General features: G+C 40.8%; 1 protein-coding gene across 1 annotated transcript; it reads left to right on the top strand.

Annotated features, from left to right (window-relative positions):
- Window positions 1-852: 852 nt before the first annotated feature.
- Window positions 853-17,525, top strand: LOC311109448 (cytochrome b5-like). The gene is made up of 5 exons (XM_084152348.1): window positions 853-1,106; window positions 7,281-7,409; window positions 13,459-13,488; window positions 13,779-13,801; window positions 14,427-17,525. Exons 1-5 carry the CDS (start codon window positions 972-974, stop codon window positions 14,509-14,511), a joined length of 402 nt encoding a protein of 133 aa, XP_084008474.1. The 5' UTR covers window positions 853-971; the 3' UTR covers window positions 14,512-17,525.
- Window positions 17,526-27,274: the final 9,749 nt, after the last annotated feature.

The following is a 27,274-nucleotide window of genomic DNA, read 5'->3' on the forward strand; positions in this document are numbered from 1 at the left end:
AACCGAGGACAGACGATTTTTACGGACTACGCACTTCAGCACTTGGCGGTCCAGCTCTGTTAACTTGTGTGGCATAACACTGAGCCATTGTTGCTCCTCGGCGTTTCCACTTCACAATAACAGCACTTACAGTTGACTGGGCAGCTCTAGCAGAACTGACTTGTTGGAAAGGTGCCATGTTGAAAGTCACTGAGCTCTTCAGTACACTATCAGCAACGGGTGTGGCTGAAATAGCCGAATCCACTAAATTTGAAGGATTGTCCACATACTTTTGCACATATAGTGTATCATACTTTGACTAAAGACTTAAATCGTTGTGCAACATCATGGGTAAACTCTGGCCATCGTCTTTCAGCTAGAAAAAATGGATTTACTGGTGTGGGTGTTTAATCACAGAATTAACAAGGTTATCTAACCTATGTATAGTCAATCAATAGCATTTACTGTAGCCCATAAAACCTACATTATACTGTATTTTTGTTTTGTTTTTATATATTTATTGTTTTACATTTGAATATAGAGTAGCCCAAACAACAAATAGTTAGACCTGCACGTCCCACATTTCGTTATTTTGTTGAATATGTTTGGTATAATGCAATAGGCCTACATAATGCACAGGTAGAAAGGCGTGCCCATCAGTTTAATTGCATGCGAAATAAATCCTCGAGATGAATTTTTATGAACTTTAGCCTAGTCATCATCCTGAACGGGTTTTTCTCTTCAGGGACAGACTGACATGGATTACACCAATAAGAGAGCCTCTGAATGAAAAGGAAATATAAAAAGAACCAATCACCGCAATCATGTGTAAATCTGGGGAGGTTCCTGATACTACCAGGACCTACAATCGAAACTCTGAACTCTGTTGATACGTGTGTGCCTGCAGTCACTGCTTCGAATTATTTGATAGATTGTAACATACTTCTGTTCTGGATTCACATTCATATCAGATATATTTATTGAAAAGATAAATGGAGGATAAAGGCGAGAACGGACACGCTGTAAAATACTACCGACTGTCAGAAATCGAGGAACGGAATTCATTCAAGAGTACATGGATTATAATCAACCATAAAGTCTACGATGTCACCACATTTCTGGAGGAGGTGAGAAAATTGGGCTAAACGAATGGTTCATTTTATAGCCCATCAATTTTTACTTGATTTAGGCTGATCCATAATAGCCATCAACAGGTCAATTTTTCTCAGTAATCATCCATGGCAACATTTCATACCATTGTGTGCGAAGTCAATAAATACTTTTTAATTATGGAGGATAGGGAGATCAGCGCACGAACGTTGGAATTTTTATTTTATTTTTTATCTTAAACGCTTGATTTGTTACCCGAACTATAAACCTGGCCTCAAAGACTAGACGTAACACAGTAAACGTAAATCTGTTACATTCAAATTAGTATGATAGCCTATGTTATGTTTCTTATGGTTACATAAGGCAGAAGGTTACTTAACCCTGACCTAGTCCACAGTATTACAGTAGTAGATCAGAGGACAGCATGTAGTGTTAGGGTTTAACCCTGACCTAGTCCACAGTATTACAGTAGTAGATCAGAGGACAGCATGTCGAGTGTTAGGGTTTAACCCTGGCCTAGTCCACAGTATTACAGTAGTAGATCAGAGGACAGCATGTAGAGTGTTAGGGTTTAACTATAGTTTTTTGACACACCTGTGCATCACATGGTGATGTCATGTTGAACATTGAATAGCTCCCTGTGTGTTTATGCTAGAGACTTACCATTTATTGTAGTAGCTGCAGTGGCTGCAGTATAGAGCTCTTCACGGATGCACCTGTACCTGAATACCCGAGACCAGATCCGGGACCCGTCTGGGTCGGAGCTGATATGATTGTCACGGGTCTCGGGTATGTGTAATTTTAACTGACCCGTACAGATCTGAATGTGACTGCTGCAGTAGAGGGAGGGAGAGACATTGTATAATTTATGCTGCTATTCTTTGCTTTTCATGAGTGGCGCGTGTCGCTTGTTGTTGTAGAGGATCTACGGTCATAGAGCCTCCGTGTGTGGTAAAAGTTAGGGAATATCTCATCAATGGAGGAAGATGGAATTAAAATGATGGAATTAAAAGTTAAAGGAGAAGGATAGGCTACAACGACCAAGAGCCAACAGGTAGGCTGCTACTTTACATTCTGAATGGAGTTGTTGTTGTTTGTAACTGTGTTGGACAAGAAAGCGCATGCAGCCTCAATTAGCCTAGCTAGCTAGCTTAACTAGCTTCTCCTGGTTTGATGCAGTCAAGACGGGTACTACGTAATCATATTGGATGATAAATAACCTAGCTATGGCAGCTATTAGTCTATTATAGCGCGAGTCGGCTTGGTTGGTTGCTGTCTCTCATCTCTCCCTCCTCCCTGTTCCCGTGTCACTCGCACACAGCTCCGGTTTTAATAAAGTAGCTTAAAAATGGACTTTTCTGCTTCTTCTCTCACTCGAACTGGGTATAGTGAGTAGTGATGGGGGGAAAAAAACAATACAGATAGATATTGGGATATTATTTTTGTACCTGCATCAAAACTCCAGTATTTTTCCTTCGTAGCTTCTTCTCCATCTTCTTTTTAAATAGGGAGCTTTTTTTTTTCAGCACTTGTATTTCCATGACTGATCAAAACTTGTTTTCTCATGGCTCTCTCTTGGCTCTCTGCAGCAGACATATGGTGAGCAAGATGTTTGGAACATCGAATCGCAGTAAAATCACAGTATCGAATCGCAATAAATATAGAATTGTGAGAATTGCAATTAGGGATGGGCATTTGAACTTTTTTGACTGTTCGAATACCCGCATAATTTTTTTTAGAGTACTTGGCCTGCACTGGAAAAAAATATGTGCGCGTTTATCAATATGCCAACCGTGAGCAACAATGGCTTATTTATCATAACCATTACAGATATAGAATCCTAAATGCTGAATTGCCTCATATATTCAGTAATTTAAGATTCATTTATTGAAACAATATATATTATATTGTGGAAGACAATCTTTAAAAAGGTAGTAACCTCAGCAGTGTAGCACTTGCTTGTAGAAGCCTATGGCTGTGCAATGGCATAGCCTTGTTTTGTTGATTTAGCAGACAACTGTTATTTCCCATCCTTATCACAGTCAAAACACACCTATTTTATAGTAAACAACATGATGTAATATAACAGAATAAAATATAACAGAATAGTGCAAAGTGACGCATATCTTGCATCTGGAAGTTATTCTCAGAGTGCTAATTTGAAAGTGGCTCAATTTGGCGATTTTGAATGACACATTTTTCAGGGTTACAAACCAAAATCTATTATTTTCGATATACAGACGTTCAATTTAGTTTATTCTGCCTGTTCTTTGCAATTAAAAAAATGGATTAACAATTCCACTTTGAACACTGCATGGGGATGAATTATGGCCACGACATCTGTTTGGTGAGTAGGCCTATGCTTAATAATTCTGATGAAAATACGCTCTTTGTCGTTATCAAACTAATATTTTTGCGTATTTTCAGTGCAGAACCTGTCTATGTTTAGGGGGTTATAGCCTAGGCTAATCAATTCTAAATGACACTAATTTGCAAAGTAGGGGTCATCACTAGTTACCACAGCCACAAAGTCATAAACCCTGCCTATTTCTAAAATGTATTTTCTTAAAATCAGATTTTAAACCTAACCATAACCACACTTCTAACCACATGCCTAACCTTAAATTAAGGCCAAAAAGCAAATGTTTGTGTTCATTAATTTTTTACGATATGTGACCCGTTTCAGGAAACTAGGCGTATGTCGCGGGTCACTACTTCACAGGAGAGCCATTTGAACGTAAACTTTAAAAAAAAGTCTAAATGTGTTTTTTGGCAGAAATGCCTTCTCGAACATGTGAACTTTCATGTGCCTTAATAACAAACTTGTATGCCATCTTTAAATACGAATAAAACATTTAAATTACGAGCCTAGTTGGTTTAGCGAAAGAAAAAGACAGCAACCTTCCCACTAGCCATGATTGGCTGAGATAATGAGTGGGCTGGACATGCCGAGAGATGAGTTTGGATTGGTCTGCCATATAGCACGCTTCTGTCTATTTGAGCTGGTCAGTATGTCCTATTTCTGGAGGACTGAGTTTTGAAATCAGTGGAATTTGAGTATGATAGCTAAGGAGATGGAGAAAACACCTCCGGATTACATCTTCAAGCTAAGGGCAACCATGGCATCCGACAGGAGACTCATCTATCCATGAATTATGTATATGGGTAAGATAGTCTAGCTAGCTACATTTTCAGATATTACACGTTTCAAGTTTTGACAGAAAGAGCCATTTGCTTGAGCCTAATGTTAGCTAGCTAACATTGAACCTGGTTGGTTAGCTACCTGCAGATTCATGCAGGGTAGTAATGTCATGAGTTGTGATTATGGTTCATTGTTTACTTAGCTAGCTAGCTACATGTCTTAACAAAAGACTTCACTATGCAAGTAACCATTTCGGGTGCATTCGTAAATTCAGTCTGGCCATCTACTCCGATTTCAGAGCACTCTCGTCTGAGTGTGCCAGAGCGAAGAATAACTGATGAATTTACGAACGCTCAACACCCGTTGAATACGGCCGGTGTCAGTAAACGTAGTTTAAAAAACATAATTAAGTTGTTGCCAGCAGCACAGTTGCAGTCACCAATGCTGTGGATAACATAACAGCCTAACCAGCTCTGCTAGGGCGAGTAATGTTCAGTGAGCTGTTCTGTCATTTGTGTCTGAAAGTAGCTAGCAAGTTAGCTTGGGTGCTTGACTTCTGTTGTTAGTACAGAACGCTCGGATTAACCCTTAAAGAGATAGGTGGGGCTAAAGCTTAAGAGGGTGTGAACGATGCTGAATGGGTGTAGACAAAGAAGGGCTCTCCAGTAGTAGTACCAAAAGATTCAAAGGTAATTTTCTCAAAATTGAGTTTACAAGTTTATCAACATTCAAAGCAAAATGACTTTCCCATTGTTCCTCAATTGTAGTGTATGATATACCATTTTGTAGCTCCGAGTCTCTACTTTTATCCAATGTAAAAAACACAAATGTCAAATTTTGCTACATAAGACCAATTTGTGCCGGTCGGTCACACATAGCCAATTTTGACTTTGTGGCTGTGGTAACTAGAGACAACCACAAAGTAGCATTTGCGGAAAATGACGCAATTATTCCAAAACTTCAGCTCATTGTTGGAACACATATTTCCGTACTTCAGTCAACCAGTCCATTTTGAATTTGTGACAAAATTGTAGTCATTTGGCAAGGGATGTAGCTTGTGTATCCCATCTGTTAGATATGACTCCCGAGTGGCGCAGTGGTCTAAGGCACTGCATCGCAGTGCTAGCTGTGCCACTAGAGATCCTGGTTCGAGTCCAGGCTCTGTCGCAGACTTCCGTGACCGGGAGACCCATGGGCGGCGCACAATTGGTCCAGTGTCGTCCAAGGTAGGGGAGGGTTTGGCCGGCAGGGATGTGGGTTCGTTTCCCACGGGGGGCCAGTATAAAAATTAAATAAAAATATCAACAACAAAAAAAATAACATGTATGCATTCACTAACTGTAAGTCGCTCTGGATAAGAGCGTCTGCTAAATGACTAAAATGTAAATGTCAATGTTTTTATAGGCATTTATTTCTGTAGGCACACTCAACACGCGTGTGTAGAGGGAGCGGTCGGAACGCAATTGAGTGAGCCACAGAGGGGAAAGGGGATTTATGGAGCAGAACTGTGTGATGCTTGGCTTCTTTTTAGTTGTGTCCTGCAAATGCACATGTATAAATGGAACGATAGAGTCAAAGCAAATTAACGTTGTCTTCAAGATACAATTTCAACCAAATAGTTTTATAATATTTAAAAAATATATGATCTCTGGTCAATGATCGAGTTTTGACGTCAGTTCGATTACTCATGCCTATCCATAATCGCAATACATATCATATTGGCACCTAAGTATCATGATAATATCGTATTGTGAGATCCCTGGCAATTCCCAGCCCTAAAAGTGAGTGATCATAACCATCACCAATGTCGTTTTCTCTCCTGGGTTTCTTTGCACTTTGGATAGACCTAGCTTATTGTTATTATAATGTGGCCTATTGACAATTAGATAAGGCCAGATAAAATAGTATACAAATTAGACGAGTAAAGCTAGCTATCTGATCCGTCCTCTGAAAGACTGGGTTCAGTCGAGGACACTGAATATCCCCAACAGCTGGCAAGTCACACTTGTCCTGGTTACAGATTAATTTACCCTTTGGATCAGACAGTACAGGGTAGGTAGCTCAGAGGTGAGGAAGGCAGACCAGTAGGCAGAAGGTCGCTGGTTAAAGTCCTATGCTGGGTGATGAAAAGTGGGAACTGAACTGGCAATTGGAAGGCTTCTGGTTTCAGACCATATCCCATATCCACTACTGTGTTGCCCTTGAGCAAGAAACATAACCCTTAACTTCTCCAGGGCTTCTCCAGCGCTATGCTGTTGCTGACTATGTGTTCCCCCAAAATATGTTCTGTATGTTTCTGGGGATTGGGAGCAGAGCAGTGAAGAGAGATGAAGAGCAATGAAGTACTATTCTATTCTACATTGTTCAATTTGAGTAGGGTAAATAGTAGCGTTCAGTTGGGTTTCATGAGGCTACCTTACACAAGAGTTTATAGTGACATTTTAGGGATTTCTTATTTAGGCCAATAACACTCAATAGGTCAAGCATGATAATTCTTACTGTTCCATCGGGTTCAACCTGTTGTGTACAGTCTCCAAATGTAGGTGTGAGTTCAATACCTTTTCACAAGTTTCTATAATGTTATGCAAAAAAAGCTATACTTATGTGTCTTGAATAACGTGTGTAACTAGCAGAATAGGTTTTGCTGAAAGATGATTGTTAAATATGATTTAAACTTGGATAGTTTACTAAAATTACAAATGTACCTAATCTTGTGGATACCTAGTCCAGTGGTTCCCATACTTTTTTTACTCCGCCAACAAGAAGGGTGTGAACAGTTTGTCTCATGAACAGTGCTTGTGCCCATAGAAGTAGATGTGGCACGGGCATGGAATCTTTCCCAATGCTGGAAGGGGGGCTTGAGTGAAAAAGTTTGGGAACCCCTGCCCTAGTCTATGAACACAGAGAACCAGTGATCCAAGATGTGATTTTGTCTATTTAGCTACAGCTTAGCATTAAGGTTTCAGGTAAAACAATGGGATGGACTCCTAGAATGCATTTAATAAGCCTAAATTGTATAAAAACAACTACTGTGACATGTATAATACAGCACCCAGGTGGAGAGGAGGTCTTGAGAGAGCAGGCTGGCGGCGACGCCACAGAGAGCTTTGAAGATGTCGGACACTCATCAGATGCCAGGGAGATGGCTGCCAACATGGTCATTGGAGAACTACATCCAGTAAGCACTTATCCAGTACCTTAAACCTATCTTTTTAAAGGCTTTATGAACATTTTGCCTCTGGGGGTGCTCTTGAGCCAAAAGGGGTCCGTCCCCTAAATCATCAGAAATATTGTCCAGAAATGACCTCATTGGACAGAAAGAGGTATACCCAGTGATGTAGTAGTAAAAATAAATAGGTGGGTAAGCGCTAATCGGCGTTCCCGGTGAGTAAAGTAATGCTCCCTAAACTTTCAATGCATTTTTCCACTAAAGGTGGGTAAACGATTGAGCAAAATAAAAATGGTGCGTAGCTCACGTTTTACGTACATTTACCCTCCACTACACCACTGGGTACACCTTCCCACACCCATGAGCAAAAGCAAACATTGTTTGCCTGAAAGATTTGTGGTTTCATCAAACTGTCATGAGATTTAAAAAAAAATTGTAATATTATATCATTTATGAACCGTACAGCCAATATTCCACCCAACATTTGATGTAAACCATCGATAATACACTCACCGGACAGTTTACATGGGCCGTGGCTTGCTATATAAAGCAGGTAGACAGGCATCGAGGCATTCAGTTACTGTTAGATTGATCTTTAGAATGGGGAAAAATGAGTGACCTAAGCGAATTTGAGCGTGGTATGTCGTTATTGCCAGGTGCGCCGGATCCAGTATCTCAGAAACGGCTGCCCTCCTGGGCTTTTCACGCACCATTCTAGGGTTTACCGAGAATAGTGTGACAAACAAAAAACATCCAGTCAGTGGCAGTCCTGTGGGCAAAAACATGAGAGAGGTCGAAGAAGAATGGCAACAATCGTGCACGCTAACAGGCAAGCCACAAACAGGAAAATAATGGCGCAGTACAACAGTGGTTTGCAGAACGGCATCTCGGAACGCACAACTTGTCGGTCCTTGTCATGGATGGGCTATTGCAGCAGACGACCACACTGGGTTGGACTTCTATCAGCTAAAAACAAGAAGAAGTGGCTCCAGTGGGCACACGATCACCAACACTGGACAATAGAGGAGTGGCAAAACATTGAGATGTAATGGGCTGTTCGCAGCATGAATGTACCGCTGTCCAATCTGCAGCAACTGCATGATGCCATCGCGTCAGCATGGACCAACATTTCCAACAACTTGTAGAATCAATGCCCCGAACAATTCAGGCTGTTCTGGAGGGAAAGGGGTTCCGACCCAGTACTGGATGGGTGTACCTAATAAACTGTATCTATGATGTAAACAATCAGCAACTAAGCTTCCTTTCTGGATCTCTAACAATGGCTAATGCCGGGAGATTCTTCCTGTAAGGAGGGGTGGTGGGTCTTCCTAGTGATATTGGTACATCCATTTGAATTCAATTACATTTTGACAGCATCCCTTTGATTTAAACATAACTTCTATACATATTAACTTTTTGAACCTGAGGGCCAAAACATTCAGGAGAAAAGTGCTCAAAGTTGACCTGTTTTGCATACCCCACCCAACCAGCTCTCACAGTTTCACTTCAGAATCCCTGTTCATAACCAAAACCTACTTGAAGGTAAGAGCGCTCACTGTTGCCCCTAGTGGCCGGTTTCCATGTCATCTCTCAACGTCCTCAGACAAGGACGGACGTCGAATACTGACTTGTATCATGGGTGACCTGGCTGACCCCACCATGAGACAGCCATGTTTTCATCGCTGGAAAAGATAAACAGTTGACTTTGATATAATTTTAAAAGCTTACAAACAGGGTTGTCAAACAATTTGAAATTATCTTGGAGAAAAAAAAGGTTTTAATAAAAATGATCTAAAAATGCCTAAACTCTGAATTTTTTCATATTTGCTTATGTTGTAGCTTAGACCCTACTTTACATCATCTGAGGTTTTTATATTTTACCCCCCATCAGTTGAGACAACATGCTTTTGAGTACAGGGTGGGTGTCATTTTAATCATAGAAATAGAACTCATAGAATGGAACTATCCCTTCAGACCACTGCAATTAAGCTGGTACACCATATATGTTTTTGTATTTTTATTATTATTTGTACTTTTACCCCTTTTTTCTCCCCAATTTCATGATATCCAATTGGTAGTTACAGTCTTGTCCCATCGCTGCAACTCCCCTACGGACTCGGGAGAGGCGAAGGTCGAGAGCCGGGCTGCTTCTTGACACACTTCTCGCTTAACCCGGAAGCCAGCTGCACCAATGTGTCAGAGGAAACACCGTCCAGCTGGCGACCGAAGTCAGCTTGCAGGCGCCCGGCCCGCCACAAGCAGTCGCTAGAGCACGATGGGATAAGGAAATCCTGGCCGGCCAAACCCTCCCCTACGTATTGGATCACAAAAAAATAAAACTTTTACATTACCGTGTAGTTTACCAATAAAATGGTCTGATGGTGATGTGGATATACAGGGTATAATGAAATGATCTCACTCCAATAAATGTTAATAGAAAGTTTGCAAAAATAGATAAGATCTTGCTACCATGGAAAGGTAAATACCTGTCTTTGTGGAAAAAATCACCCTGATTAACTCTTTAGTAATATCCCAGTTTACCTATTTGCTTATGGTCTTGCCTATACCTAGCGAACAGTTTTTTTTAATTATATGAGAAAAAAACTATTCAATTTCATTTGGAACGGCAAGCCAGACAAAATTAAACGGGCCTATTTATATAATGAATATGGAGGGCAGAAATAGTTAAATATTAAAGCATTAGACCTCTCACTAAAGGCGTCAGTCATACAAAAGTTATACTTAAAACTGAACTGGTTCTCTAGCAAATTAGTAAGAATGTCTCACCCTATGATCACAAATGGCCTTTTTCCCTTTATTCAGATTACAACCTCTCACTTTCAGTTTTTTGAAAAGGAAATAATCTCCCAAATATCACTATTTCTAAAACAAGTCATAGAAAGTTGGTTGCAATTTCAATTTCATCCACCAGAAACGACAGAACAAATAATACAACAAATATTGTGGTTAAACTCAAATATACTAATTGATTTGAAAAAATAAGGGGAAAAAAGTACAATCTTCGTAAATGATATCATAGGGAGGACTGGTGGCGTTTTGTCACAAATGCAGCTAACAAAAACATATGTCTGCTCTACCCAAAATTACAACCAACTAATTGCAGCATTACCACAAAAATGGAAGAGGAAATTGGAAGGGGGGAAAAGTAAGGAACTTGTCTGTCGGCCCTGCATTAAAGACCATAATTGGTTAAAGAAAATTGTGATTAAAAAAATGTTTTATACCGGAATCATTAGATCATTTTGTTTTGGTACTGTCCATATGTAGCTTGTTTTTGGTCACAGGTCCAAGAATGGCTGAATAATTTTTGTGACACATCACAGCACAGTTGAAACATACAGTGGGGAGAACAAGTATTTGATACACAGCCGATTTTGCAGGTTTTCCTACTTACAAAGCATGTAGAGGTCTGTAATTTTTATCATAGGTACACTTCAACTGTGAGAGACGGAATCTAAAACAAAAATTCAGAAAATCACATTGTATGATTTTTAAGTAATTAATTTGCATGTTATTGCATGACATAAGTATTTGATCACCTACCAATCAGTAAGAATTCCGGCTCTCACAGACCTCTCACCTCCTGTTCTCCACTCATTACCTGTATTAACTGCACCTGTTTGAACTTGTTACCTGTATAAAAGACACCTGTCCACAGAAGCAATCAATCAATCAGATTCCAAACTCTCCAACCATGGCCAAGACCAAAGAGCTCTCCAAGGATGTCAGGGACAAGATTGTAGACCTACACAAGGCTGGAATGGGCTACAAGACCATCGCCAAGCAGCTTGGTGAGAAGGTGACAACAGTTGGTGCGATTATTCGCAAATGGAAGAAACACAAAATAACTGTCAATCTCCCTCGGCCTGGGGCTCCATGCAAGATCTCACCTCGTGGAGTTGCAATGATCATGGGAACGGTGAGGAATCAGCCCAGAACTACACGGGAGGATCTTGTCAATGATCTCAAGGCAGCTGGGACCATAGTCACCAAGAAAACAATTGGTAACACACTACGCCGTGAAGGACTGAAATCCTGCAGCGCCCGCAAGGTCCCCCTGCTCAAGAAAGCACATATACAGGGCCGTCTGAAGTTTGCCAATGAACATCTGAATGATTCAGAGAAGAACTGGGTGAAAGTGTTGTGGTCAGATGAGACCAAAATGGAGCTCTTTGGCATCAACTCAACTCGCCGTTTTGGAGGAGGAGGAATGCTGCCTATGACCCCAAGAACACCATCCCCACTGTCAAACATGGAGGTGGAAACATTATGCTTTGGGGGTATTTTTCTGCTAAGGGGACAGGACAACTTCACCGCATCAAAGGGATGATGGACGGGGCCATGTACCGTCAAATCTTGGGTGAGAACCTCCTTCTCTCAGCCAGGGCATTGAAAATGGGTCGTGGATGGGTATTCCAGCATGACAATGACCCAAAACACACGGCCAAGGCAACAAAGGAGTGGCTCAAGAAGAAGCACATTAAGGTCCTGGAGTGGCCTAGCCAGTCTCCAGACCTTAATCCCATAGAAAATCTGTGGAGGGAGCTGAAGGTTTGAGTTGCCAAACGTCAGCCTCGAAACCTTAATGACTTGGAGAAGATCTGCAAAGAGGAGTGGAACAAAATCCCTCCTGAGATGTGTGCAAACCTGGTGGCCAACTACCAGAAACGTCTGACCTCTGTGATTGCCATCAAGGGTTTTGACACCAAGTACTAAGTAATGTTTTGCAGAGGGGTCAAATACTTATTTCCCTCATTAAAATGCAAATCAAATCTGCATTTTTGACATGCGTTTTTCTGGATTTTTGTTGTTGTTATTCTGTCTCTCACTGTTCAAATAAACCTACCATTAAAATTATAGACTGATCATGTCTTTGTCAGTGGGCAAACGTACAAAATCAGCAGGGGATCAAATACTTTTCTCGTGTGTGTGTGTGTGTGTGTGTGTGTGTGTGTGTGTGTGTGTGTGTGTGTGTGAGTATATTACTGAGTAAACACTAAACAGAAACAAAAAAGACAAAGTCGTGCTGGTCCTTCTGGGGGATTGGAAGTGATGCAGACCATTACATTGATGGAAGCTACAATTTATCTGCAATATTAAAGCCTCATGGGTCTCCCGGTCATGGCCTGCTGTGACACATTCTGGGATCGAACCTGGGTCTATAGTGACACCATTTCAATTTTTTATTGAATTCAAATTTAAACTTGTAATTACTACCACAAAGATGGCTGCCGGTCCATCCACTGTCGAATGTCAACTTAAATGGTAATGTATATTCTATTATCTATATTTCTATGATTTCAATAGGTTTCGTATGGAGGATTGACAGTATAATTTAAAACAGATATTCTCATTCAAGTCAATATTCTCTGATGTGTGGACCTCCAACCATCTTTTTGGTACCATTTGAAAGTCGAAATTAAAATGTTACCTCCATTGACACCCACCTTGCATTCAAGAGTATGTTGTGTCTCAACCGATGGCAGGCACAACACAAAAACTTCAGATATTGTCAAATAGGCTGTAAACTACAACATATGAACGCGTTTCTAGATAATTTACGCTTTAAGGTTAAAAAATTACCAATTTTATTTAAAAAAAATCACAAAATTATTAAATAGTTTGACCATCCTGTTTGTAAGCTTTTAAATTATGTCAATCTCAACCGTTTGTTTATCTTTTCCAGTGATTAAGACATTGATGTCTTATGGTATGCAAAATAGGGAAACTTTAAGCACTTATATTTCTTGAATGTTGGCCAATATGTATGGAAGGTTTCGTTCAAATATAAAATGGGAGCTGTCAAAAAGTGATTGAATTCAAATGGATTTACCCTGTTACAGTATCCCAAAACCCCATGATGTGGCGTTATTTGGTCATGGGGACGAGAGGTATGTTTAGGGTACTACAGTTTAAATGCTCTAATTTGATGCTCTCTCTCTCTCTCTCTCTCTCTCTCTCTCTTCTCTCTTCTCTCTTCTCTCCTCTCTCTCTCTCTCCCCCCTCCTTCTTCTATCTCCTTCACTCTCTCGTGTAGGATGACCGGCCGAAGATTGACAAACCTTCAGTAAGTAAAACAAATGAATGTGGATATCAGGCAACTGTATCTCAAATGTGAAAATGTACGCTACTCATATTCCAGCACACATAGTATGTTTTTGCTCCAACATTAATGAAAGTCACCAACGTTTCGACAGCATGCTGCCTTAATCAAGATTTATTTTCTAAACACTGCAGTTTACATGTACAGCACATCTGACACATTCACACTGCATCATAAAGATAGGCCTACTCAAAGATATGGAGACAAACATGTCAATATTTGTGGTGGCCTCACAGAGTTTCCTTTTCTTACAGGAACCAATCAAGGAAACCTCAAGGTACGTAGGCACCCCTGATGCTTTTTTCAGTTTCGTGGTTTTATATAAGTTAGAATTCATTTTGCAAGTTTGCATCTGAATGAGTAATGGATGCTTCAGATGCTTGTTTGTGTTTATGTAAGGAAATGTGCTTCCTCATATATGTTTAGAATTCTATGGGAGGATTTTTCAAATGCAAGACAGTCCTGCAGTCTGCCCAAACCTATTGTTTAATCCAAAGTTTGAATCGCGTGCCATTGTCTTGCTATTCTTTAAAGTAAGAACTGAAGACACGCGCAATTGGTTGTCGAGGGGCAGACTAACGAAAAACCTACTGCCGATGTTCCCTTGAGCAAGGAACTTAAACCCCTAAACTGCTCATTGGGCACTGCACTGCGGTTGCCCTCTGCTCCAGCCTCTCCAACCTAATGTTTGTTTGTGTGTGTATACCAGAGGGGTTGGGTAAAAGCAGATGACAATTTACCGTCTGGTCAAATAAAGTATCTTATATTTATTCCAGTGATTTAATGGGGAACCAATATTGCTATTCTATGACATTAGGGTTTTATCATCTTTGTACCCTTTCAGCTGACGGTTTTACTGGTGTATTGTATCTGAGCTCTTGTTGTTCCTCTCTCCTCAACAGTTGGTGGACAAACTGGTTGTTCCCCGGTTTGGCTGCGGCTGTCGTCACGGTGATGTACCGCATGTACACGTCCGAGGAGAAGTAACTGCGCCATCCGTCCGTCACCCTTGCCAATCAAATGTCAATCAAAATAACTGGCTTCAGAATGACAGCTACAGAGCCTGCGTTTGATCTCCTGAGAAACCATTGCTGCCTTTTGGGATTTGTACAGCTCATATGCAGTACTACAGTACCCAGGATTCATGTAATGTTTTTCATCCAATCACTCAGAAGTATGTTAATGAAGGCTTATACATTAGTTGTTATTGTGTTAACCTTCTTTTTCAACTCCTGATTTACATATTGATATATACAGTCTTGTGAAAAAGTATGTATACCCCCTGGAAAGTTTGTTTTGTACATATTTGGACAGATGGATATGTAATCTTCACTTCAACACTATTGACAGATAAAGTTAACCTAATTTAACCAATGACACTGAAAGATTATACTTTGCAATCATTTATTCATCAAAAATCAACAGAAATGCAATTCCATAGTGCGGAAAAAATAAGTACACCCCTAGCTTCAATAGCTGGTGTTGCCCCCTTTGGCTGAAATAACTTCATGTAGTCGTTTCTTGTAACTGTCTATCAGTCTCTTACATCGACTGGGAGGAATTTTTGCCCAATCTTCTTTACAGTACTCCTTCAACTGTGTCATGTTCGAGGGCTTTCTTGCATGCACAGCCTGCTTCAAGTCCTCCCACAGCATTTTGACAGGATTGAGATCTGGGTTTGACTCGGCCATTCCATAACATTTCTTATTTTTGAGCCATTCTGTTGTAGCTTTGCTTGTGTGTTTTGGATCATTGTCCTGTTGCAAGATCCATGTTCGGTTCAGCTTCAGCTTTTTGACAGATGGCCTCGCATTCTCCTCAAGAATTCTCTGGTACATTATGGAATTCATGGTTGACTCAATGATGGCAAGTTGGCCTTGCCCTGAGGCAGCAAAGCAGCCCCAGACCACAATGCTACCGCCTCCATGCTTTACGGTTGGTATAAGGTTCTTCTGTTCAAAGGCAGTGTTTCGTTTTCGCCAAACATGGCGTCTTGCATTGCGGCCAAACAACTCCACCTTTGACTCATCTGCCCAGAGTACATTGTTCAGTTAGTTTTGGTCTTTACCCAGGTGTTGTCTGGCAAATGTCAGTCGTGTCTTGATTTTCTTTTTTGAGAACAGAGGCTTCTTTCTTTCTGACCTCCCATGTAGGCCAAGTTTGTGCACTCTCTTTCTGACAGTTAACTCATGCACTTTGACATTGATTGTGGCAAAAGAGGCCTGTAGATCCCTTGATGTTACCCTGGGGATCTTAGATACTTCTATGAGCATCTTTCGGTCAGCTCTTGGGCTGAATTTGGTAGATTGCCAGTGGTCTGGAATTTTCTCAATTTGTGACTCATTTCAGGAAACTAGCCGTATGTCACATGTCACTACTTCACAGGAGAGCCATTTGAACGTAAACTTTTGCAGAGAGATCGAGTTTCGAAATCAGTGGAATTAGAGTATGATAGCTAAGGAGATGGAGAAAAGACCTGTCTCCGGATTACATGTTGAAACTAAGGGCAACCATGACAGAGCGGGAGATGCGTCCATCCAAGATAATCTAGCTAGCTACGTTTTCAGATATTGCACGTTTCTAATTTTGTCAGAAAGTCGTTTTCATTTCAAGTTAAAGTGTACTGTTAGCTAGCTAGATGGTTGGCTCGCTAGGTAATGTTACGTGTATGATCTGTGTAGTAATATTATTCGTATATCAGAGCCATTTGCTTTTCTAGTTATAGCCTAATGTTAGCTAGTTAACATTGAACCTGGTTGGTTAGCTACCTGCAGATTCATGCAGGGTAGTAACGTCATAAATTGGGATTATGGTTCATTGTTTAGCTAGCTAGCTAGCTAGTAGCTACATGTCTTAACAAAAGACACTATGCAAGTAAACATTTCAATAGAATGTTCATGATGTCAATGCGACAACTGTTGATAGACGTAGCTGGTAAATTCGCTCTGGCTATCTACTCCGATTTCAGAGCACTCTCATCTGAGTGTAACTGAGAATAACTGACGAATTTACGAACGCTCAACACCCGTTGAATATGGCCGGTGTCAGTAAACGTTGGCAAAAAAGCATAATTAAATTGTTGCCAGCAGCACAGTTGCAGTCACCAACGCTCTGGATAACATAAAAACAGCTTAACCAGCTCTGCTAGGGCGAGTAAAATGGTCAGTGAGCTGTTCTGGAAGTAGCTAGCAAGCTAGCCAACGTTAGCCAATTAGCTTGGGTGCTTGACTGCTGTTGTTAGGAAGAATGCTCGGATCAACCCTGCTCCTCGGCCAGAGCGTCCAGTGTGCGCTCTGAACGCTCCGAGAGCGAAACGCTCTGAATTTACTAACGGACAATATGACAACGCTCTGAATTTACGGGCTGGGCTATAGCTTAAGAGGGTGTGAACAACGCTGAATGGGTGTAGACAAAGAAGACCTCTCCAATGGGTGTACCAAAACATTCAGAGGCGATTTTCTCAAAAGTGAGGTTACAAGTTTATCAACTTTCAAAGCAGAATTACTTTCTCATTGTTCCTCAACTGTATTGTATGATATAACGTTTTAATGCTCTGAGTCTCTACTTTCATTGAATAAAAAAAAACACTATTTCAAATTTTGCTACATAAGACCGAATCGAGCCGGTTGGTCACATTTGTAGATGATCCATCCGACAGTGGAATTATGTACTTCGAATTGCTTGGAAATGGATTTGTAACCCCTCACAGTCTCATGGGCATCAATAATGTTTCTTCTGAGGGCCTCGGAGAGGCCTTTTGATCTTGGCATGATGTGTTACCACACACCCATATGGTTAAGACCAAACCAGACCAAGTTTCTAGTCTTTATGGAAGGCTGGACCCTCCCAAGTTACTCTTTAATGATTTTCTAATCATTTGCACTTGTTTTGGTGAACCTGATTCAAATTTCTGCCATTTTATGTGATGGTAAAGGTAGGGGTGTACCAACTTTTTCCACAAAAGGAAATATGCAATTAAAATAAACAAAAATGCAAACATTTTCAAAGATTACATTTTTTGTGTGTGATTTGATAGATTGGGTTACCTTTATCAATGAATGTGGTTTGAATTTAGCTCAAATACTTAGGTTGGAGTCATTAAAACTCACATATTTCTTGTTAACAAACTATAGTTTTGGCAAGTTGGTTAGGACATCTACTTTGTGCATGACACAAGTAATTTTTCCAACAATTGTTTACAGACAGATTAAATTCACTTATAATTCACTGTATCACAATTCCAGTGGGTCTGAAGTTTACATACACTAAGTTGACTGTGCCTTTAAACAGCTTGGAAAATTCCAGAAAATGATGTCATGGCTTTAGAAGCTTCTGATAGGCTAATTGACATCATTTGAGTCAATTGGAGGTGTACCTGTGGATGTATTTCAAGGCCTACCTTCAAACTCAGTGCCTCTTTGCTTGACATCATGGGAAAATCTAAACAAATCAGTCAAGACCTCCGAAAAATAATTGTAGACCTCCACAAGTCTGGTTCATCCTTGGGAGCAATTTCCAAACGCCTGAAGGTACCACGTTCATCTGTACAAACAATAGTACGCAAGTATAAACACCATGGGACCACGCAGCTGTCATACCGCTCAGGAAGGAGACGCGTTCTGTCTCCTAGAGAAGAACGTACTTTGGTGCGAAAACTGCAAATCAATCCCAGAACAACAGCAAATGACCTTGTGAAGATGCTGGAGGAAACGGGTACAAAAGTATCTATATCCACAGTAAAACAAGTCCTATAGTCGACATAACCTGAAAGGCCAAAACTGCCATAAAAAACACAGACTACGGTTTGCAACTGCACATGGGGACAAAGATCGTACTTTTTGGAGAAATGTCCTCTGGTCTGATGAAAAAAAAATAGAACTGTTTGGCCATAATGACCATCGTTATGTTTGGAGGAAAAAGGGGGTTGCTTGCAAGCCGAAGAACACCATCCCAACCGTGAAGCACAGGGGTGGCAGCATCCTGCTGTGGGGGTGCTTTGCTGCAGGAGGGACTGGTGCGCTTCACAAAATAGATGGCATCATGAGGAAGGAAAATCATGTGGATATATTGAACAACATCTCAAGACATCGTCAGGAAGTTAAAGCTTGGTCGCAAATGGGTCTTCCAAATGGACAATGACCCCAAGCATACTTCCAAAGTTGTGGCAAAATGGCTTAAGGTCAACAAAGTCAAGATATTGGAGTGGCCATCACAAAGCCCTGACCTCAATCCTATAGAACATTTGTGGGCAGAACTGAAAAAGCGTGTGCGAACAAGGAGGCCTACAAACCTGACTCAGTTACACCAGCTCTGTCAGGAGGAATGGGCTAGAATTCACCCAACTTATTGTGGGAAGCTTGTGGAAGGCTACCCGAAATGTTTGACCCAAGTTAAACAATTTAAAGGCAATGCTACCAAACACTAATTGAGTGTATGTAAACTTCTGACCCACTGGGAATGTGATGAAAGAAATAAAAGCTGAAATAAATCATTCTCTCTACTATTATTCTGACATTTCACATTCTTAAAATAAAGTGGTGATCCTAACTGACCTAAGACAGGGAATTTTTACTAGGATTAAATGTCAGGAATTGTGAAAAACTGAGTTTAAATGTATTTGGCTAAGGTGTATGTAAACTTCTGACTTCAACTGTATATAGACCCCTTTCCAGGGGGTGTACTTACTTTTTCACATGACTGTATATATAAATAAAATACTTATTGACATATTGAGATATTTTACACAAATGTACATTCATGTATTGACAATATAAAATTGAAATATACAGTTAACTGCCTAAATAAAGGTAACCCCAACATAAGGTTTCTTAATAGGGCATTGGGCCAGCTCGAGCCAGAACAGCTAGTACTCTGTCTGGAACTCGAGGGATGCGACACCATTCTTCCACGAGAAATTCCATCATTTGGTGCTTTGTAGATGGTGGTGGAAACGCTGTCTCAGGCGCCGCTCCAGAATCTCCCATAAGTGTTCAATTGGGTTGAACTCTGAGGGGTATTCTATGAAGCAAGCTAGATCTACTCAGGGTTTTCTAAAGCTAACCAGCTTCAGTTAGCTTCACATTCCAGCTCAGGCTTCATCCGTACTATGATGGTGGATATTGCTCGTCCGCCTGCCTCTAACTCTAGCAGGCTTGTAACTGCGTATGCATGTCACACATGGCTAGTCGAATGCTAAACTCTTCATTGAGACAATGCTGAAACGTCAATCCATGGGCGAGTTAAAATCAAAGTGAAATATCGCAATCTTTGCAAGAGGGAGGGTATCTGATTTCATTGGTCCTCAACTCACAGCTCAGTCATTTCATTCAGGGTAAGTGGAGTTAACAGTGAGTTAGCCTTTACCGGAGCAGGTTAGTTCTGAAGGATTCGTTGCCATAGAAATGTACCTGGCTAAAAGGTGAACCACTTTCGTATGACCGGTTATCCCGAGTTGAACTCACAGTTGACCAAAGTTACCTCACTAACTCCTCAAATCTGCTTCGTAGGATACGCCTCTGGAGACTGAGATGGCTATGGCATATGGTTTACATCGTTTTCATGCTCATCGAACCATTGAGTGACCACTCGTGCCCTGTGGATGGGGGCATTGTCATCCAATGGCCTGCCCAGCATTTTTATACATAGAATTTGAATTGCTTAATTCACCCCGGAACCACACCTGTGTGGAAGCACCTGCTTTCAATATACTTTGTATCCCTCATTTACTCAAGTCTTTCCATTATTTTGCCAGTTACCTGTATATATTTCTATGTTATTGTCATATCACTATTACTCTAACATACTGTAACCCTGCAATTGAAACAGAACATGGCAGTTTAGGCTTATAAAAGCAGGCTATGATATCTTATATGTGCTTCACATCTTACCTTTGCATTTAACATATGCAAAACTGTGAACCCAATGGTCCCAAAACCCAGTATGCAAAACTGTTAACTTAATGGTCCCACATTTCTGGTGCCATGGGTGATTGACACCCATGGCACCAGAAATGTGGGACCATTAAGTTAACATAGACAGAGTAGGCCTCATGCTTGCACTGATTTTAAGTGACTACTGTGTAGAGACTCACGCTTTGGGAGCCAAGAGAGCTACAATTTAGTGGGGATTAAGTTGACCCCATATGACTTCCCTTGACCAGTACAATGTGTTTTTTTATGAAAGAAATCATGGTTGTCCCTGCTTTTAAACTGCTAGTGTGTGTTAGAAGGCTGGGGAACTCATCACTGAATGTTCTACAGTTGCTCAAATGTAATTGCACAGCTTCCATTTTTGTTGAATAAAATGATTCATAAAAAGTGTTGTATTACAGTAGTCTATTCGATCATATATCAACAATTAAGCTTTGGTCCACAGATAATCAGGTGGATATTAAACCATCAAAATAATGCTAATTAGTGCCATGCCTCTAACTTTATTATCATACTTTGATTGGGTATTAATTTCGCAAAATTCACCTTTGTGCAGGCCCATTATATAATTTGAAGTCTGTGGCCTTATAGAACAGTTATAGACCACCATCTAGTGGAAAAATAATTGCTGTGCTGAGAAAAGTTTTATTATAAATCAATATCAAATCAAATGTTTTTGGTCACATACACATATTTAGCAGACGTTATTGCGGGTGTAGCGAAATGCTTGTGTTCCTAGCTCCAACAGTGCAGTGGTATCTAACAATTCACAACAATAAACACAAATCTAAAAGTAAAAGACTGGAATTAGGAAATATGTAAATATTAGGACGAGCAATGTCAGAGTGGCATTGACTAAAATACAGTAGAATAGAATAAAGTATATACTGTGGGGAGAACAAGTATTTGATACACTGCCGATTTTGCAGGTTTTCCTACTTACAAAGAATGTAGAGGTCTGTAATCATAGGTACACTTCAACTGTGAGAGACGGAATAAAACAAAAATCCAGAAAATCACATTGTATGATTTTTAAGTAATTAATTTGCATTTTATTGCATGACATAAGTATTTGATCACCTACCAACCAGTAAGAATACTGGCTCTCACAGACCTGTTAGTTTTTCTTTAAGAAGCCCTCCTGTTCTCCACTCATTACCTATATTAACTGCACCTGTTTGAACTCGTTACCTGTATAAAAGACAGCTGTCCACACATTCAATCAAACAGACTCCAACCTCCACAATTGCCAAGACCCGAGAGCTGTGTAAGAACATCAGGGATAAAATTGTAGACCTGCACAAGGCTGGGATGGGCTACAGGACAATAGGCAAGCAGCTTGGTGAGAAGGCAACAACTGTTGGCGCAATTATTAGAAAATGGAAGAAGTTCAAGATGACGGTCAATCACCCTCAGTCTGGGGCTCCATGCAAGATCTCACCTCGTGGGGCATCAATGATCATGAGGAAGGTGAGGGATCAGCCCAGAACTACACGGCAGGACCTGGTTAATGACCTGAAGAGAGCTGGGACCACAGTCTCAAAGAAAACCATTAGTAACACACTACGCTGTCATGGATTAAAATCCTGCAGCGCACGCAAGGTCCCCCTGCTCAAGCCAGCGCATGTCCAGGCCCGTCTGAAGTTTGCCAATGACCATCTGGATGATCCAGAGGAGAAATGGGAGAAGGTAATGTGGTCTGATGAGCTAAAAATAGAGCTTTTTGGTCTAAACTCCACTCACTGTGTTTGGAGGAAGAAGAAGGATGAGTACAACCCCAAGAACACCATCCCAACCGTGAAGCATGGAGATGGAAACAACATTCTTTGGGGATGCTTTTCTGCAAAGGGGACAGGACGACTGCACCGTATTGAGTAAGAGCATTGAAGATGGGTCGTGGCTGGGTCTTCCAGCATGACAACGACCCGAAACACACAGCCAGGGCAACTAAGGAGTAGCTCCGTAAGAAGCATCTCAAGGTCCTGGAGTGGCCTAGCCAGTCTCCAGACCTGAACCCAATAGAAAATCTTTGGAGGGAGCTGAAAGTCCGTATTGCCCAGCGACAGCCCCGAAACCTGAAGGATCTGGAGAAGGTCTGTATGGAGGAGTGGGCCAAAATCCCTGCTGCAGTGTGTGCAAACCTGGTCAAGACCTACAGGAAACTTATGATCTCTGTAATTGCAAACAAAGGTTTCTGTACCAAATATTAAGTTCTGTTTTTCTGATGTATCAAATACTTATGTCATGCAATAAAATGCAAATTAATTACTTAAAAATCATACAATGTGATTTTCTGGATTACAGACCTCTACATGCTTTGTAAGTAGGAAAACCTGCAAAATCGGCAGTGTATCAAATACTTGTTCTCCCCACTGTACATATGAGGTGAGTAAAGCAGTATGTGTTCCATTATCAAAGTATGTTATAGAGCCCACATCAAGGATTCTGCATGTTATCAGGGAAGCTTAGGTTGTTTTGTTTCAGCATTGTCTCAAATGGCTTCTTTTTTAAAGTATTTTTTATTTTATTTTATTGAGATCGTGATAGCCCTAGGTTTGAATGAGGGGGAAACTTTTCACTTTCATTTTCTGGATGAAATATGACCCTAAGAAGCAAACATTAATCAACTTGATATTATCTACACAGAGATTAACAATATAGGCCATTTGATGACATGCGAGATATGACTATCTAGATGTTGTTGATGTTAACAGATATTACCACTTGCTTGAACAAATATGGTGAAAAATCCAACAAAGTGAACCAAATGTCGTGGCATGACGTACATGCAGAGGACCTCTATGGATTTTGTGAGAGGTTTTGTCTACAGTCGTGGTCAAAAGTTTTGAGAATGACACAAATACTTATTTTCACAAAGTCTGCTGCCTCAGTTTTGATGATGGCAATTTGCATATACTCCAGAATGTCATGAAGAGTGATCAGATGAATTGCAATTAATTAAGTTCAATAAAATGAACTTAATCCCAAAAAACATTTCCACTGCATTTCAGCCCTGCCACAAAAGGACCAGCTGCCATCATGTCAGTGATTCTCTCGTTAACACAGGTGAGAGTGTTGACGAGGACAAGGCTGGAGATCACGCTGTCATGCTGATTGAGTTAGAATAACAGACTGGAAACTTTAAAAGGATGGTGGTGCTTGAAATCATTGTTCTTCCTCTGTTAACCATGGTTACCTGCAAGGAAACACGTGCCGTCATCATTGCTTTGCACAAAAAGGGCTTCACAGGCAAGGATATTGCTGCTAGTAAGATTGCACCTAAATCAACCATTTATCGGATCATGAAGAACTTCAAGGAGAGAGGTTCAATTGTTGTGAAGAAGGCATCAGGGCGCCCAAGAAAGTCCAGCAAGCGCCAGGACCGTCTCCTAAAGTTGATTCAGCTGCGGGATCGGGGCACCACCAGTGCAGAGATTGCTCAGGAATGGCAGCAGACAGGTGTGAGTGCATCTGCACGCACAGTGAGGCGAAGACTTTTGGAGGATGGCCTGGTGTCAAGAAGGGCAGCAAAGAAGCCACTTCTCTCCAGGAAAAACATCAGGGACAGACTGATATTCTGCAAAAGGTACAGGGATTGGACTGTTAAGGACTGGGGTAAAGTCATTTTCTCTGATGAATCCCCTTTCCGATTTATTGGGGCATCCGGAAAACACCTTGTCCGGAGAAGACAAGGTGAGCGCTACCATCAGTCCTGTGTCATGCCAACAGTAAAGCATCCTGAGACCATTCATGTGTGGGGTTGCTTCTCAGCCAAGGGAGTGGGCTCACTCACATTTTTGCCTAAGAACACAGCCATGAATAAAGAATGGTACCAACACATCCTCCGAGAGCAACTTTTCCCAACCATCCAAGAACAGTTTGGTGATGACCAATGCCTTTTCCAGCATGATGGAGCACCTTGCCATAAGGCAAAAGTGATAACTAAGTGGCTCGGGGAACAAAACATCTACATTTTGGGTCCATGGCCAGGAAACTCCCCAGACCTTGTGGTCAATCCTCAAGAGGCGGGTGGACAAACAAAAACCCACAAATTCTGACAAACTCCAAGCATTGATTATGCAAGAATGGGCTGCCATCAGTCAGGATGTGGCCCGAAGTTAATTGACAGCATGCCAGTGCGTATTGCAGAGGTCTTGAAAAAGAAGGGTCAACACTGCAAATATTGACTCTTTGCATAAACTTAATGTAATTGTCAATAAAAGCCTTTGGCACTTATGGAATGCTTGTAATTATACTTCAGTATACCATAGTAACATCTGACAAAAACATCTCATAACACTGAAGCAGCGAACTTTGTGAAGACCAATACTTGTGTCATTCTCAAAACTTTTGATCACGACTGTACTGTGATGCAACTGGAACTACAGGAAGCTATCACTTATCAATGCAATTTTGTTGTTTTGATGGCTGAAATCACAGCAATGATCATTCATAATCAACAAAACAATTATAGGCCTATTTGATTGTGCTTATAAGGTAAATAGGTTATTTTCATATCAATGGTTTGAAAGGGTCTCGAATGTGGGTCTATTTATTTTCTGATGCAAAAATGGCCTACAGTATTATATTGTCATTAAACTATATGTAGATGTTGGCATAAAATATAAATTTGTTAATATTGAATAATGACAATTTTGATAATGAATAATTTGATGATTTGATAGATAGCCCAATACCCTAATGCCTCTGGCACACACTCCAGCATGCTGTGCAGGTCAGCTCTTTGTAAGTTTAGGAGATCTTATACGTTTTGTTCTATGAGATAATATCAGTCCGTTAACATGAACCTTTATGTGCTTTATGTGCATGTTTTGATTGGATAAATGCTTTAAAATTCACAAAATGTGTACAGGTGAGCTCTTTGTAAGCTTGAATAGAGCTCGCCAGCTTATAGTCCTAAAAACCATAAATGAGTTCTCTCTGGTTCGTTCAGCCATTCCTATGGGGGAAATGAATGAGGTTCTGGGAAATGCCGAAAATAAGGTCTGAGGTTAACACAGGCTTAGGAGATCTTATACGTTTTGTTCTATGATATAATATCAGTCAGTTAAGAAAACCTTGATGAATTAAGTATTTTACTGAAAAAAGTATTTAGTCAGCCACCAATTGTGCAGGTTATCCCACTTAAAAAGATGAGAGAGGCCTGTAATTTTCATCATAGGTACACGTCAACTATGACAGACAAAATGAGAAAAAAAAATCCAGAAAATCACATTGTAGGATTTTTAATGAATTTATTTGCAAATTATGGTGGAAAATAAGTATTTGGTCACCTACAAACAAGCAAGATTTCTGGCTCTCACAGACCTGTAACTTCTTCTTTAAGAGGCTCCTCTGTCCTCCACTCGTTACCTGTATTAATAGTACCTGTTTGAACTTGTTATCAGTATAAAAGACACCTGTCCACAACCTCAAACAGTCACACTCCAAACTCCACTATGGCCAAGACCAAAGAGCTGTCAAAGGACACCAGAAACAAAATTGTAGACCTGCACCAGGCTGGGAAGACTGAATCTGCAATTGGTAAGCAGCTTGGTTTGAAGAAATCAACTGTGGGAGCAATTATTAGGAAATGGAAGACGTACAAGACCACTGATAATCTCCCTCGATCTGGGGCTCCACGCAAGATCTCACCCCGTGGGGTCAAAATGATCACAAGAATGGTGAGCAAAAATCCCAGAACCACACGGGGGGACCTAGTGAATGACCTGCAGAGAGCTGGGACCAAAGTAACAAAGCCTACCATCAGTAACACACTACGCCGCCAGGGACTCAAAACCTGCAGTGCCAGACGTGTCACCCTGCTTAAGCCAGTACATGTCCAGGCCCGTCTGAAGTTTGCTAGAGGGCATTTGGATGATCCAGAAGAGGATTGGGAGAATGTCATATGGTCAGATGAAACCAAAATATAACTTTTTGGTAAAAACTCAACTCGTCGTGTTTGGAGGACAAATAATGCTGAGTTGCATCCAAAGAACACCATACCTACTGTGGAGCATGGGGGTGGAAACATCATGCTTTGGGGCTGTTTTTCTGCAAAGGGACCATGACGACTGATCCGTGTAAAGGAAAGAATGAATGGGGCCATGTATCGTGAGATTTTGAGTGAAAACCTCCTTCCATCAGCAAGGGCATTGAAGATGAAACGTGGCTGGGTCTTTCAGCATGACAATGATCCCAAACACACCGCCCGGGCAACGAAGGAGTGGCTTCGTAAGAAGCATTTCAAGGTCCTGGAGTGGCCTAGCCAGTCTCCAGATCTCAACCCCATAGAAAATCTTTGGAGGGAGTTGAAAGTCTGTGTTGCCCAGCGACAGCCCCAAAACATCACTGCTCTAGAGCAGATCTGCATGGAGGAATGGGCCAAAATACCAGCAACCGTGTGTGAAAACCTTGTGAAGACTTACAGAAAACGTTTGACCTGTGTCATTGCCAACAAAGGGTATATAACAAAGTATTGAGAAACTTTTGTTATTGACCAAATACTTATTTTCCACCATAATTTGTAAATAAATTCATTAAAAATCCTACAATGTGATTTTCTGGAGAAAAAAAATCTCATTTTGTCTGTCATAGTTGACGTGTACCTATGATGAAAATTACAGGCCTCTCTCATCTTTTTAAGTGGGAGAACTTGCACAATTGGTGGCTGACTAAATACTTTTTCCCCCCACTGTATGTGCTTGTTTTGATTGGATAAATGCACAAAAATTCACACAAAGTTACGTTAGCTGATGAAGATTATCTCATAGAACAAAAGCTATAAGATCTCCTAAACCTGTGTTACCACAAACCTTATT

The sequence above is a fragment of the Coregonus lavaretus genome (genome assembly GCF_964263955.1).
Source record: "Coregonus lavaretus genome assembly, chromosome: 34".
Classification (NCBI taxonomy): domain Eukaryota; kingdom Metazoa; phylum Chordata; class Actinopteri; order Salmoniformes; family Salmonidae; genus Coregonus; species Coregonus lavaretus.